We start from the raw sequence: 13097 nt of genomic DNA on the forward strand, positions 1-13097 counted from the left end.
TTCGTAAGTAGGAGATTTTGAACTTTTCATAGGCCTTATACATTATTTTTTTCTGGGGCTTATAAAAAGACTTATCTAAAAAATACTCGATTATTTCAAAGGCCAAGTTGTATTCTACTCGCAGTATTTATTTAAAGCATCTGAAACATTTCTAGGCGAACAAATTTTCAAACCAAAAACACATGATTTTGCATTACTACGTATGGCATCGCCTTGACTAAATGTGTTCATTTAGTTTCGTATAAAGTGGTAAATAAATTTAATAACAAAAAAAACCAAAGGTAAGCGATTTTTAAAACTTATGCGTTAGAAATTTTTTAAATTTGTATACAATATTACGTTTGTTCGTAATATTAAAATCTGAAAAGAGTAAATCATCCGCTTTTAAAAACAGTATTATATTTTCGGATATGATAAAATACAGCAAATCCATTTGAAATTGTATCTCAATCGGGAATATTTGATAACATGATATTATTTTGTCTAGACTCAAGGGGTTAAGTGATTTACAACAAACTTAATACGTAACAATCTAATTAAGAGTGCAATGAAATGTTGGTCGTAAAATTAATAGGGATGATGTAGGTATGTATATTATTATTTATATTTAATGTTAATAGTGTTTTTCGGCAAAATTGTTTTACATGGTTTTCCAATAAGAGGTGTTATTTTGATATTCAATCGTAAAAGATCAATGGTTTCGTTGCTCGTGTGCCACGTAGCGCCGTCTTGTTGAAAGTAAACGCTGTCCAGATCAATACCATCCAATTCCGGCAATAAAAAATCATTAATCATCTCTCGATAGCGCAATCCATTCACCGTAACTGTTGCTCCAGCCTCATTTTCGAAAAAGTAAGGTCCAATGACTCCGCCGGACCATAAACCGCACCAAACAGTCACACGTTGAGGATAGAGAGGCTTTTCAACAATAACTCTTGGGTTTTCCGAGTCCCAGATGCGACAATTTTGCTTGTTGACGAAGCCACCGAGGTGGAAATAGGCTTCATCACTCAAGATGATTTGCATTTGATTCACTCAAGTGAATTTTAATAATTTCAATGCGTTGTTGAAGCGTATATCGTTCCATTTTTATTAATGGCATATTTTCTACTTTTCAAATGTCAAAAAATGACAGCTTCAAAAGTAACATCTACCGAAATAGCGGGCTATTCAAAATAACACCTCTTATTGAAAAACCTGTATATGGTAATAAATTTTTTTCTTTAATTTGTTAGATATCTACTTAAATTTAACATGAATTCAGTCATTAATAATGCGGATTTTTTAGTTTTCAGTACAGTTAAAATAATAACATCATATCCAATAGAGATTAACAAAATAACATAAATATTTAAAAACATGTTAACATAAAATATAAATTATATGACATCGGCAAAAAAATCACATAAAAACAATTTTTATTAATGTAATATCATTTTATATTGAAACTGTTCAATATTTCTTGCCAATATTCTCAAACTAAATCTTTCTTGAGAAAATAATGAATTGCATTGGCCCGTCTGGGAATTTAGAAGTAAAATGCTCTCGTGTAAATTGTCGACATCAGTTTTCTTTCAAATTTGTAAAGTTCACATTTCTATGGATTAATCAATTCAGTGTATCTTCTCAATTAACAGAATAAAATTTAAAAAATAGGTACGGTATTCAACTGAATGAAATTCACCGTAATTAAAAAAGCGCTGTGATGAATTCTATTTGTAAAAGCAAAGATAAACAATAGAAAAAAATAATAACTCGTCTAGCAACAATAATATGAAAGTTTTAAATTTATTTCATGAGACGTTTTCTTCTTTTACTGGTGGTTCATTTTGTAACGGTTTCGACTTGTTCACATGCAGCGCTATGTGCTTTTTTAGGTTTTCGTTCCGTTTGCACGCAAACGTGCAAAACTCGCACGCAAACGGCCTGTCGCCAGAATGATTTTGCATGTGTCTTCGAAAAGATGTCAACTGGGCGCACGTAAACGGACAAACTTCGCATCCGTACGGCTTCAACCCGGTATGTCTTCTTCTATGATTGATCAAGATACCGTGACTTTTACACGTAAAGGAACACGACTCGCAACTAAACGGTTTCTCGCCAGTGTGCATAAAGCGATGGTTGCGTAACGTGTCTAACCTAGCGCAGGTATACGGGCATTCGTCGCATGAATACTGCTTAATTTCAAAATGCGTTGTTTTGTGTCGGGTAAGGTCACTGGATGAACGACACGAAAAATCGCAATGACTGCAAATGAACGGTTTTTCGCCGGAATGAATTAATTGATGCTTTTTAAGACTGCCGAGTTCCGAACACGAATAACTACATGTTGAACAGGCATAAGGTTTTTCTCCCGTGTGAATCATTTTATGTTTACGCAGGTTCGTTGATACTGCCGTGGAATACGGACATACGTCACAAATGTATGGTTTAAGATTAAAGTGCAGCATTTTGTGGCGTTTGAAGTCGCTGGCTTTCTTGCACGTAGAGTTGCAGAGCGTGCAGGGGAAGAGTTTCTGCCCGCGGTGAACGACTTTGTGCTGTTTGAACTCTTCGTCGCTCTTGCAGGAGAAGTCGCAGATGTAGCACACGAAGGGGTACTGCATGTCAGAGATGAGATCCTTCTTCATGGGGAAAAAGGCCATGACGTGGTGGATCTCCGTCTCTGTATACTAGAAAAAAGAAAAAATATATAATACAGGCTTTTCCAATAAGAGGTGTTATTTTGAATAGCTCGCTATTTCGGTAGATGTTACTTTTGAAGCTGTCATTTTTTGACATTTGACAAGTAGAAACTACGCCATTAATAAAAATGGAACGATACACGCTTCAACAACGCATTGAAATTATTAAAATTCACTTGAGTGAATCAAATGCATATCATCTTGAGTGATTAGGCCCATTTCCACCTCGGTGGCTTCGTCAACAATCAAAATTGTCGCTTCTGGGGCTCGGAAAACCCAAGAGTTATTGTTGAAAAGCCTCTCTATCCTCAACGTGTGACTGTTTGGTGCAGTTTATGGTCTGGTGGAGTCATTGGACCTTACTTTTTCGAAAATGATGCTGGAGCAACAGTTACGGTGAATGGATTGCCCTATCGAGAGATGATTAATGATTTTTTATGGCCGGAATTGGATGGTATTGATCTGGACAACGTTTACTTTCAACAAGACGGCGCTACGTGCCACACAAGCAACGAAACCATTGATCTTTTACGATTGAATATCAAAATAACACCTCTTATTGGAAAACCCTGTATTAACACGAATATAGTTCCCAAGTGGTGTTAAGAATTTTAAAGGTCTGAACAAAAAATGATTATTGTAAAAATGATAATTGCAAGAGGATATTAATAGTCTTGGAATATATTGTGCGAACAACCAACTGTTCCTTAACCTGGAAAAATATAACACCATATCTTTCACCAAAAGCATAAACCCTCTAATATTCCCGTACAAAATCAATGACGTAGAACTAAAACGATGTAGTGAAGTAAGGGACTTAGGTATAATGAGGGACTCAGGAATGTCTTGCCGATCACATATAAATTTCATCTCTGACGGGGCCTACAAAATTCTAGAATTCATCATAAGAGCGACGAAACCATTGTACTAAAAAATAAAATCATATAATAAAAATACTATATGTCTCCTTCGTTTGCTCAATATTAGAATTTGTATCAGTAATATGGAATCACCAATATAAAGTTAATATTGAAAGGTTAGAAGGAATTAGTTCTGAAACACTTGACAACAACTACCTTCTAGAAAATGTTAATTTCCACTGTCCAGTTTTAAATACACGGTCAAACAAACTATTCCACTCAAAAACTAACTTCACACAACATTAATTTTTCAGAAGGACATGCACAAAATACAATAATATATTTTCAGACGCCGATATTTTCCATTTGTCCTTGGTTCAGTTTACTGCAATAATACATATTGGAGAAAATTAAATCAAATTGTTAATTACGTACCCTAAGAAATCTCAGTTATTTTCATTAAGGGCATGGCAACATTCCCTCATCCCTTTCCTCCCCCATCCCGCTACAACGCCAAAACCTGTCTCCCACTCCCACATCCGTCCTGTATACTTAAAACACATATATTCTTGTATAATGCATTATATAGGTGTATTACATTTGTTCTACTTCCATTTTATACTTGTTTCTAGGTTTGTCTTTTAAATTTGTTACTCGTACTTAGTCCTGCTTTTGATATTTTAATCTACATTCACTAAATATTACCAAATCAACCATCTGTGGACATTTATAATTGGTCTGTTTCTTTTGCATCCTCCTTTGTGTATTAAATTAATATTAAGACTGTTAATGTTCCTTAAAACAAATAAATAAATAAAAAAGGTGTGTAAGATATCTAAAATATCTCAGTTATTTTCATTGTGTTGATCAAGGTGTTTTTATGTTTTTCTGTTTATATTATTTTCTGTATGTAACATGAATTTTATGTGGAAACTTCACTGGTTAATGCAACATGTAAAATTATTTTTATGAAATTGTAAAACTGTTTGTTTCACCAATACACTAAAATAAAAATTAAAATTATGGTAAAAAAGGTTTGGATTTCAACGATTTCGACTAGATAACAATATATGGGAACATTCTCGTAAATTCTTTGAGCGATACGCGAAACGAACTACTGCTTTGAATATAGGTACAAAACGCTCTGCTTTTGTTTAGCACACATTGCGTAGACACTTATTTGTACCTACGCGTTATGTTATAACCAAATTGAGTTTTGCAGTTTATTTGTGATGAGGCGAGTGAAAAATTTAGTATATTGTTCTACGTTCGGGAATTCAGGGAATGCGTTGCTTCTCAGCCCCTTAGTGCTAGCCGCCACTGATTCTGACAGAATATGTCAGAGACCTGAGGGGTTAATATAATTTGGAAGACTATTCGCCTCCAGTCCTCAGTTCTTCTTTTCCTGCTCCATTCCTCTTCCACACAGACCATCCACTTCGTTCTGTCTCTCCCTATCATAATGTGCAATAATAAAACTATGAATGAATTAATTACTTTGATAGGGTCCTCAGAGTCGTCTTCCATCTTGATTAAAAGTTTCCTAATATCCTCATCTTTACTTAGCACCAAGGTCTCCTGACTCTCGTCACTCTTGTCCTGATTACCCGATGATGTGTGGCCATTGTCCGTGAACTGAAATACATGACATACAAACTAAATTAATTACTACTACTGAACCCCGCAATGCTTCGCTATTGCTTATGTCTTTCACGTTCGTCTCCAACTTCTTCCAGCAGTCTTACTGTGTACCATAATGTTACTGTTAAAAAACTACATTGCATCGACTTTAATTCAACTCTGTATCTCATTTCGGTGCAGAAATATTGCGCTAAGTATTCCTCGTGCGTCCCCGACTACCATTCACTTCTACCATTCAAAACACTATCTAAATACTCCTGGGTATCGATTCTCCAATCCAGGTCGCTCTCAATCGTCGTCGAAAGTACGTACATTGGTCGACATTCTTATTCTTGAGTATCGTCGAAGATACACACTTACATACTCCAAACGTCAAAAGTCATTCCACTCGAACAACGAATGGGTCGAACCCATAGACATATGAATATTAGTAGACCTGCCCTAAGTGATTAAAAGCGTATTATTCCCCACTCCCCATACCGATTCCATTGGAGCCGGCTGGGCTCGCGTATGGCCTCAAGTGAATTTAGAAAACGTGACGTCATCATTCTTGTGCGAACTATGGTCGAGGCATCATCGGTTCATTTTACGAAATAACACGGCAAAATGGTGGCTTGTGGTAAGAAAACTTGTAAAAATAGATGTGAAAAAGAGAATAAACCCAATTGTCGTATTACATTCCATATATAAGCATTATTTTACTTTATTTTAAGCATATTCACATCGTATAATATGGATCAGTTGTTGAAACATATATGTACTATCACATCGAGATACGTCTGGACGCGAAACACAAAGCTGGTTGGTTGCTGGGAAGTAAATTATGAACATTTATAAAAGTGTCTTAACTAAATACGTAAACGAAATATTCGACTCTGAAAATAGAAGAAATTTATTTTCCGAATTTGGACTTCGCAAATTTGTTCATAACGTGGCGAGTAATTTGCGCTCCCATGTAAAAATGTCTATTCATTCAAAAGCAGATTTTACTTTTAAGAACTAAATGGTGATATTATAATGCGAGATGCCTATTTACTGTCAGATTGATTTATTGACGAATCACAGTCAGCTTTACCCCCTTCGTTCTTCAACAGTTGATTTTACCCCTCACCTTTAATTTCTAGTCTATATATTCATATGTCTGTGGTCGAACCACTCGAAGATACACACTTACATACTCCAAACGTCAAAAGTAATTCCACTCGAACAACGAGTGGGTCGAACCACTCTTTGTTCGAGTGGAATGACTAATGAGAACAAACTTTGAAATTTTAGCAATATTGGACGACTTTTCAAATTTTGCGAGCGCAAACATACGCAGGCTGAGTTTTTATATATTAAGATAATGCGATGTTTTGTGCAAGATCACTAAAAGCAAATACTCTAAAAAGTTTTGTGGTATGAACCAAACACGGTGTATATCAAATATATAAAATTTTAATTACCAAATAAGATTGGTCGTCATCATTGTCCACTGGCTCCATTTTAATAATTTGATCCGCTAAATTAAATTCATCATTCTCGCAGGTTTCTTCTTGTTTATTGGAGGAATGTTTTTTCTTCTTTGCAGTCTAAAAAATAAAACAATCATTAACCACTCAAGCGACGGGGTGTATACAAAATAAATGCCTTGAGCGATGGAAATTTTCAGGCATTCGGTAGCGCTCATTCAAAAAATCCTACCTCAGAATTTTAATAAGGAAACATATAAACTGCTAAATGTGGTTTAAATCCAATGAATCACCTACATTTCATTGTTTATTATAGATTTATTATTTATTATTTATTATTCTAATTTCTAATGCCCTTTGAACCATCTTCATGCTTTGACTTATTATTATCTCCCATTCTTACTTTTATATTATTATTGTCATTGTTATTGTCTTCGCTCCTCATTTATATATGCTCTCCTTTCACTGTCATCTCTGTTTATAAAACTTATTCGTGTAATTAATATGTTGTTAATGGACTATTTGTCCGTAAATAAATAAATAAATAAATTATTAAGCTATTTGCGGAAATTAAAAAAAATAATAATAATAATGTCTTGCTACATGATGTTAATTTGATTTCTTATTATCCTCTAAGGGGGTATTTCAACATCTAATTAATTAACTACTCGTCAAGAAACTTTCATCACTTGATTAACATGGCGGTAAAAACAGGCATCTACATGACGGGTAGCAGAAGTGGTGAAACATATAATTTATATGCTACTCGAAGAGAAGCACTAATTGACAGCTTACTCAGAGATGATAAAATACCCCCAATTGTAGTGTATACTAGGGCATTCTGATAAAATTATAGCAGAAATGGAAAATGATGTTTTTCTCAAAATACATACATAAAAAAACTTACATTCTTTTTGCTTTTCCCTGCCACTTTACTATTATCTTTAAACTTTTCCTCTGCATACGACTCCGGACAAAACACATTCCCGTTTGTTTGAATAAACAGATTATTACAAAACAATTTATGCCTCGTTAGATCACTGGCGAGCCGACACGAAAACGCGCACAGCGTGCAAACATACGGCTTCAAATCCGAATGAACCATCTGATGCTTGCGTAGATTGCCTAGTTCTGCGCACGAGTATTCGCACAAATTACACGCATAAGGTTTCTCCCCCGTGTGGGTCATATTGTGCTTTTTCAAACTGGCGGGAAATTTGGTGGAATATGGACAAAGTTGGCACGTGTATGGTTTGCGGTCGTAGTGAAGCAATTTGTGCTTCTTTAAAGCGTTTGGCTTCTTGGCGTTGAAGTCACACATGGTGCATTCGAAATGCTGCTGGCCGAGGTGAAGTTGATCGTGCTGTTGAAGTTCGTCTTGCTGTTGAATTTCGTCGACTTCTTTGCACGAATAGTCACAGATGAAGCATATCAAAGGATATCGTAAATCTTTAAATAAGTTTTCTTGCACTTCGTCGTGATTTTCAACAGTTTTTTTGGCATTCGCATTTTCTGCATACTGAAAACCAATAAAATAATCAATTCATAAACAAAATACATAAGAATCGGTAAAATTATGGATCTTTTTGTTTGTTTGTTAAAGCAGCACATATGTTGATTATCTGAAATTTAGAATTAACGATACAAATGTCTGGTTGTGACAAGGTTTATATAGGCCAGACAGAGCGGACGATTTCCAAAAGGATAGCAGAACATTTTCGTGCTTGTAAACTTGGCCACCCTGATAAATCGGCACTTAATTGAAACCGGCCATTACTTTGGATTTGCTCCCGAGGTCCTGGGAAGACCCAAAACTTATAGATCACGCCTGATTATGGAGGCAATTGAAATCTACAAAAATCCATTTAATATCAATAGAGACGACGGAGCTAAGCTCAACAGCTCTTGGTATCCGGTAATTGACGGCTACACCAAAGCTAAACGCAAATAACATGTCTAAGTATACTCCAATACCATATAATAATACAATATAAAACCATTGCATTTATACCTTGATACTGGGTACGTCTACTCTAACCGCTGTCAATCGGTTTTCTAATTCTAGAATTCGCCACAAGATGGCGCCACTTCCGTTGGGATTTCGCACTTGGATGGGCCCCAGGCTATCATAAATACTGTGCTTTCAGAATTCGCCACAAGATATCGCCACTTCCGTTGGCATTTCGCACTTGGACGGGCCCAGGCCACAAATAAATAAGCACAAACTCGACAACCAAAATTTACACATCTTCGGATCTACCGGATCTGCCCTGATGATGGACACTGCAACGCTGTCCGAAACGTCGGCTAAAGAAGGAGTTAGCGCAACACGGCATAACACCCCAAAAACAAACAACAAAAATGCTTTTGGCCGTGAGAATCTAAAAACTTACGATACAAATGCCATTTACATGCAAGATAATTATTGACAGTCATAGTACAATATAGAAAGAAGAAAAAATATTAGAAAACGAGAAAAAAGAATAAACACTAGTACAAAGTTAATGAAATAAATGAAGAAGAAACAAAAACAAAAAACCTGTTATGAAGTGACCTCGTAAAGTGCACAGCTAAAATGTTTAATTAGTACAGCTTTATACTTCAATAGAGGCATATTAAAAACATCAGCTAACATAGCATAATAGTTACCAATGGCGTGTAATCCATTTACAACAGAATTGTAATCATAGTATAATCATCACAATAATAGAACTGATTTACAATAATATTTTTTATATAAAAATAAAGGACCAAAATTTTTTCTTCTGTCCCTAACTTCCACAATTTCAATAAATTTAATAAAAAAATATAATATATTGATTCTAAGGAATTTCAAATCTAAAATACGCCTGAAAACTTTGCATTGGTCTCTTTCAGTTATATTAATGTGATTATTAAAGACAGGTGACCAAATTGTAGAGTTACTTTCTGGAATGCTTCCAACGAGAGATGTGACGAACAGAATTTGTAATGTGTGAATATTTACAAAAATCGTTGGAAATTCTTACTACAAAACTCTAGCTCTGTTAGCAATAAAAGTTATACGAGATACAAAGCAGATTTTCCGGTCAAAAATGATGCCTAGGTCAAGTATTATATATATATTATACTACTAGTGAACCCCGCAACGCTTCGCTATTTCTAATGTCTTTCTCAGACGTCCCCGACTTCTGCTACCATTCTCATTTGCATCGTATATTCTCCTTACACTCCTTTCTTCGCTCATTCGCTCTACATGCCCAAACCAAGCGTCTAAGCGTCTCCGAGTTTTTATTTATTAGATATACATATATGTATTTGAATATATTTATTTAAAATGCTTACTGTTTGTTCATGTTCCGATTTAATGATGGTTTCACTGTCATTATGTCGAGATGATTCCGTTGTTCCTTGACTACCACCATCTTCATCATCACTATCTTCTTGAATCATCTTTTCTAGTTCGCTAAAATCTTGAGCATTCATATACATCTTCCCGCTGATGAAAAAAAAAAATTATTTCAGTATGATGTTAAATGTTTAAGTTATTATAAAATCTCAAGATCCATTATATCGGTTCTTTACTGTTGTATGAATACATCATTAAAACCGTAGGGTCTATCAAGAAACTTCGGTAAGTATATACAAAATAGGGCACGCTTAGTACGCAATTAAAAAAAAAACACTTTGCAGAACAAAGTTAGATTTAATAATGAGAAGTGAGTATTTCGGTTAATAGTTTGTTAAAATTAAAATCGGTTATCTACTTAACTGCCATTGTAGATTGTGAAAATTTTAAGGTTAATTTTTTTCTTCTCTTATTTAACCCAAAATATGTATTATTTCCATTTCTGGAAACTGAAATACTTACTCTTCATTATTATCTAACAGATACAAAGTGTTTTTTTAAAATAAAATGTGCATATTAACCGTGAAAAATTGATTAACACCTAAACAAAACCAAGTGACATTTTTTTATTTTTGTCTTTAACCCATCGGAATACCCACCGCTAAGAGCGGACGGCTGCATTTCTTTTGCAGCGGCATATTGAGCTGCTATGCGGCCGCTAAAACTCACCCACTTACTTGGGTAGATTATAATAAAATCACAATTTTTATGAAATCTATATAAAAGTAGGAAAAGTGTTTCGTTTGAGGTGCAATAAGAATCAGTAAGAATCCGTCTGAAGTACGCAGATGTGATAAATAAAAATTAGTATGCCGATGGGTTAACTAACCTAGTAGAAGTAATATCCAAAGGCAAAATTAATGCAGGAGTTGGACACTTCATTTGCAGTGCTTCGTACCGTGCGTGGGCACGATCCTTCAACACTGCAAATGCAGTGGTCCGGCCCTTGGGGGTTAAATTAAATTAAAAACATATTTTATTAATCTAACCTAGCTTAACCTAAAAAGTTTCATTGTTAAATGTGACTGGGTCAAGAGAAACAGTATGAAAAAATAAAATAATGTTTTTTTTTTTAATTAAAAAAATTAATGCAAAAAAAAAAATTATTTTACGAGATGTCCATATCAGGAATTTACCAACATAATTTCATTATCATCAAGTAATAAGTAATAATTAGTACAAAGTTTTATTTTTATTTAATACCAAACAATAATTCAAACTGCCCAGAGTCGGTGGGACTATGGCATCCATAATTGCGAAATGTTGCTTAAGGAATAGGAAGCAGATGAGGGAGAGGAAGGTTGGGAAGTGCCTGGATATTTAGATCTGGTCAATAAACGCGGGTTAAGACATTTCAAGAAACATTTCGATTCTGAATTGCAGTCTTTCACCAAACTCTTATGTTATTAATAATAAACAATTAGATAATGTTAATTCAGTGTTAATCTCAAGTGACCTACCAGGTAAGTATTGTACTGTATATTATCTCCATAAATAGTTAAGTTATAACATAGGTCACTGTAGAAATGTATTATAAGTTTGTACAGCGCCCTTGAGGTGATTTTGCACAAAAACGGAGCTATACAAGTCATCCAATTATTTTTTTAAACTTCCGATTTTATGTCCGAATTAAATCTTCCCCATAGGAAAAACTAAACCCTTCCACACACTTTTCCACAAATGATTATCTAGTCAATCAACATTATGCAAGTGCATTATATAAGCAAAATAAATACAAAACAATACAAGAACAACACGTCAACTCACCAGAGATCAAATGGGAAAATAATTCACCGACTCCAGATATTTTCATATCAGAGGGTTCGGCTCGGTAGAACTTCTAACAGGGCCTATAAATCCTACTGATCCCTCAACATAAATATTTTAAAAATCTTTCGTTATCCTACATGTATTCAAAATGACCGAATTTTGCATCTTTATTTATAAATTTTTTGATAGATCTAATATGCCTAAATTTTGAATGATAGAGCTAGGTATAATGCCAGTAGCCGTAATAACGAACGGTAATATTTTTATAGTCTGAGAATGTCAAATTCTTTTAATCTCATTTCCTAAATCTGTGTATTTTCTTATTTTTTCATTAACAGATTTTTGAATATTACAGGAATTTGGAATAGCGACATCAATGATATAAGTTATTTTTTTTAATTTTGTCATGTAAAACTATATCGGGTCTATTATGACTAATCGTTCGGTCTGTTAGTATAGTTTTATCATAATATATTTTATAAAATTCGTTTTCTAAAAATGAATTTGGTTCGTATTCATAATATGGTATTATATTACGGCAGTCAATCAAGTTATGTTTAATTACCAAACTTTGGTGAATTATTTTTAAAACTTGATTGTGCTTAAATGTATACTCGGACGGTGCTAATATAGAACATCCCGATAGAATATGTTCTATAGTTTCCGGAAAAGCCAAACATTTTCTACCTAAATCATCAATTTGATTTGTATCTTTGATTTTATGCTTCCTATAATTTTTAGTATGAATGACTCTATCCTGAATGGCAAGCATAAATCCTTCTATTTAACTAACTTTACAAGAAGTAATAATATCTCTCAAAATAAAAAATAAATGCTGAAAACAATGATTGAAATAATAAATTACTCAAATTGATGCTGGCATTATATTACTGTTTGTATTATGTTATTATTATTATGAAAAAACATAAGAAAAATAGGTGTGTCGTTTTAAATTTCAAAATAAGACTCCAATTTGAATAATAGGATTTAAATTATTTTTCATTTAAAGGGAACAAGTTGCTGAGGAATTTAACACAACATTTCAGACAATTTATCTACCCGATAACACAGATACAAAAAATCCATCAATCACTGTTAGTTGAGGTTAGAATTAGGAGCTAAATATTATTCAAATAACATTGCTATAATGTCGTGGAGTCTATGAATATATTTAAATGTATCAATAATAATGTATATCTCAGCTTACCCTTCCATTTTTTTAGTGGAATTTGTTTAAAATCTTGCTAAAAACTAAATAAATAGCAAAAGTTTTTCTTCTGAAGTGATAATTTCATGATAATTT

The 13097-nt window shown here is 33.9% G+C and overlaps 1 protein-coding gene across 1 annotated transcript; it reads right to left on the minus strand.

Moving 5' to 3' along the window:
• Nucleotides 1-977: 977 nt before the first annotated feature.
• LOC149409789 (uncharacterized) lies at nt 978-13097 on the minus strand. The gene is made up of 6 exons (XM_089649344.1): nt 13002-13097; nt 9961-10114; nt 7544-8155; nt 6631-6756; nt 5042-5179; nt 978-2672 (listed from the first exon to the last, which is right to left on the minus strand). Exons 1-6 carry the CDS (start codon nt 13007-13009, stop codon nt 1794-1796), a joined length of 1917 nt encoding a protein of 638 aa, XP_089505470.1. The 5' UTR covers nt 13010-13097; the 3' UTR covers nt 978-1793.

This window comes from Hesperophylax consimilis, chromosome 29 (genome assembly GCF_061612785.1).
Source record: "Hesperophylax consimilis isolate HC1 chromosome 29, BYU_Hcon_1.0, whole genome shotgun sequence".
NCBI classification, from domain to species: domain Eukaryota; kingdom Metazoa; phylum Arthropoda; class Insecta; order Trichoptera; family Limnephilidae; genus Hesperophylax; species Hesperophylax consimilis.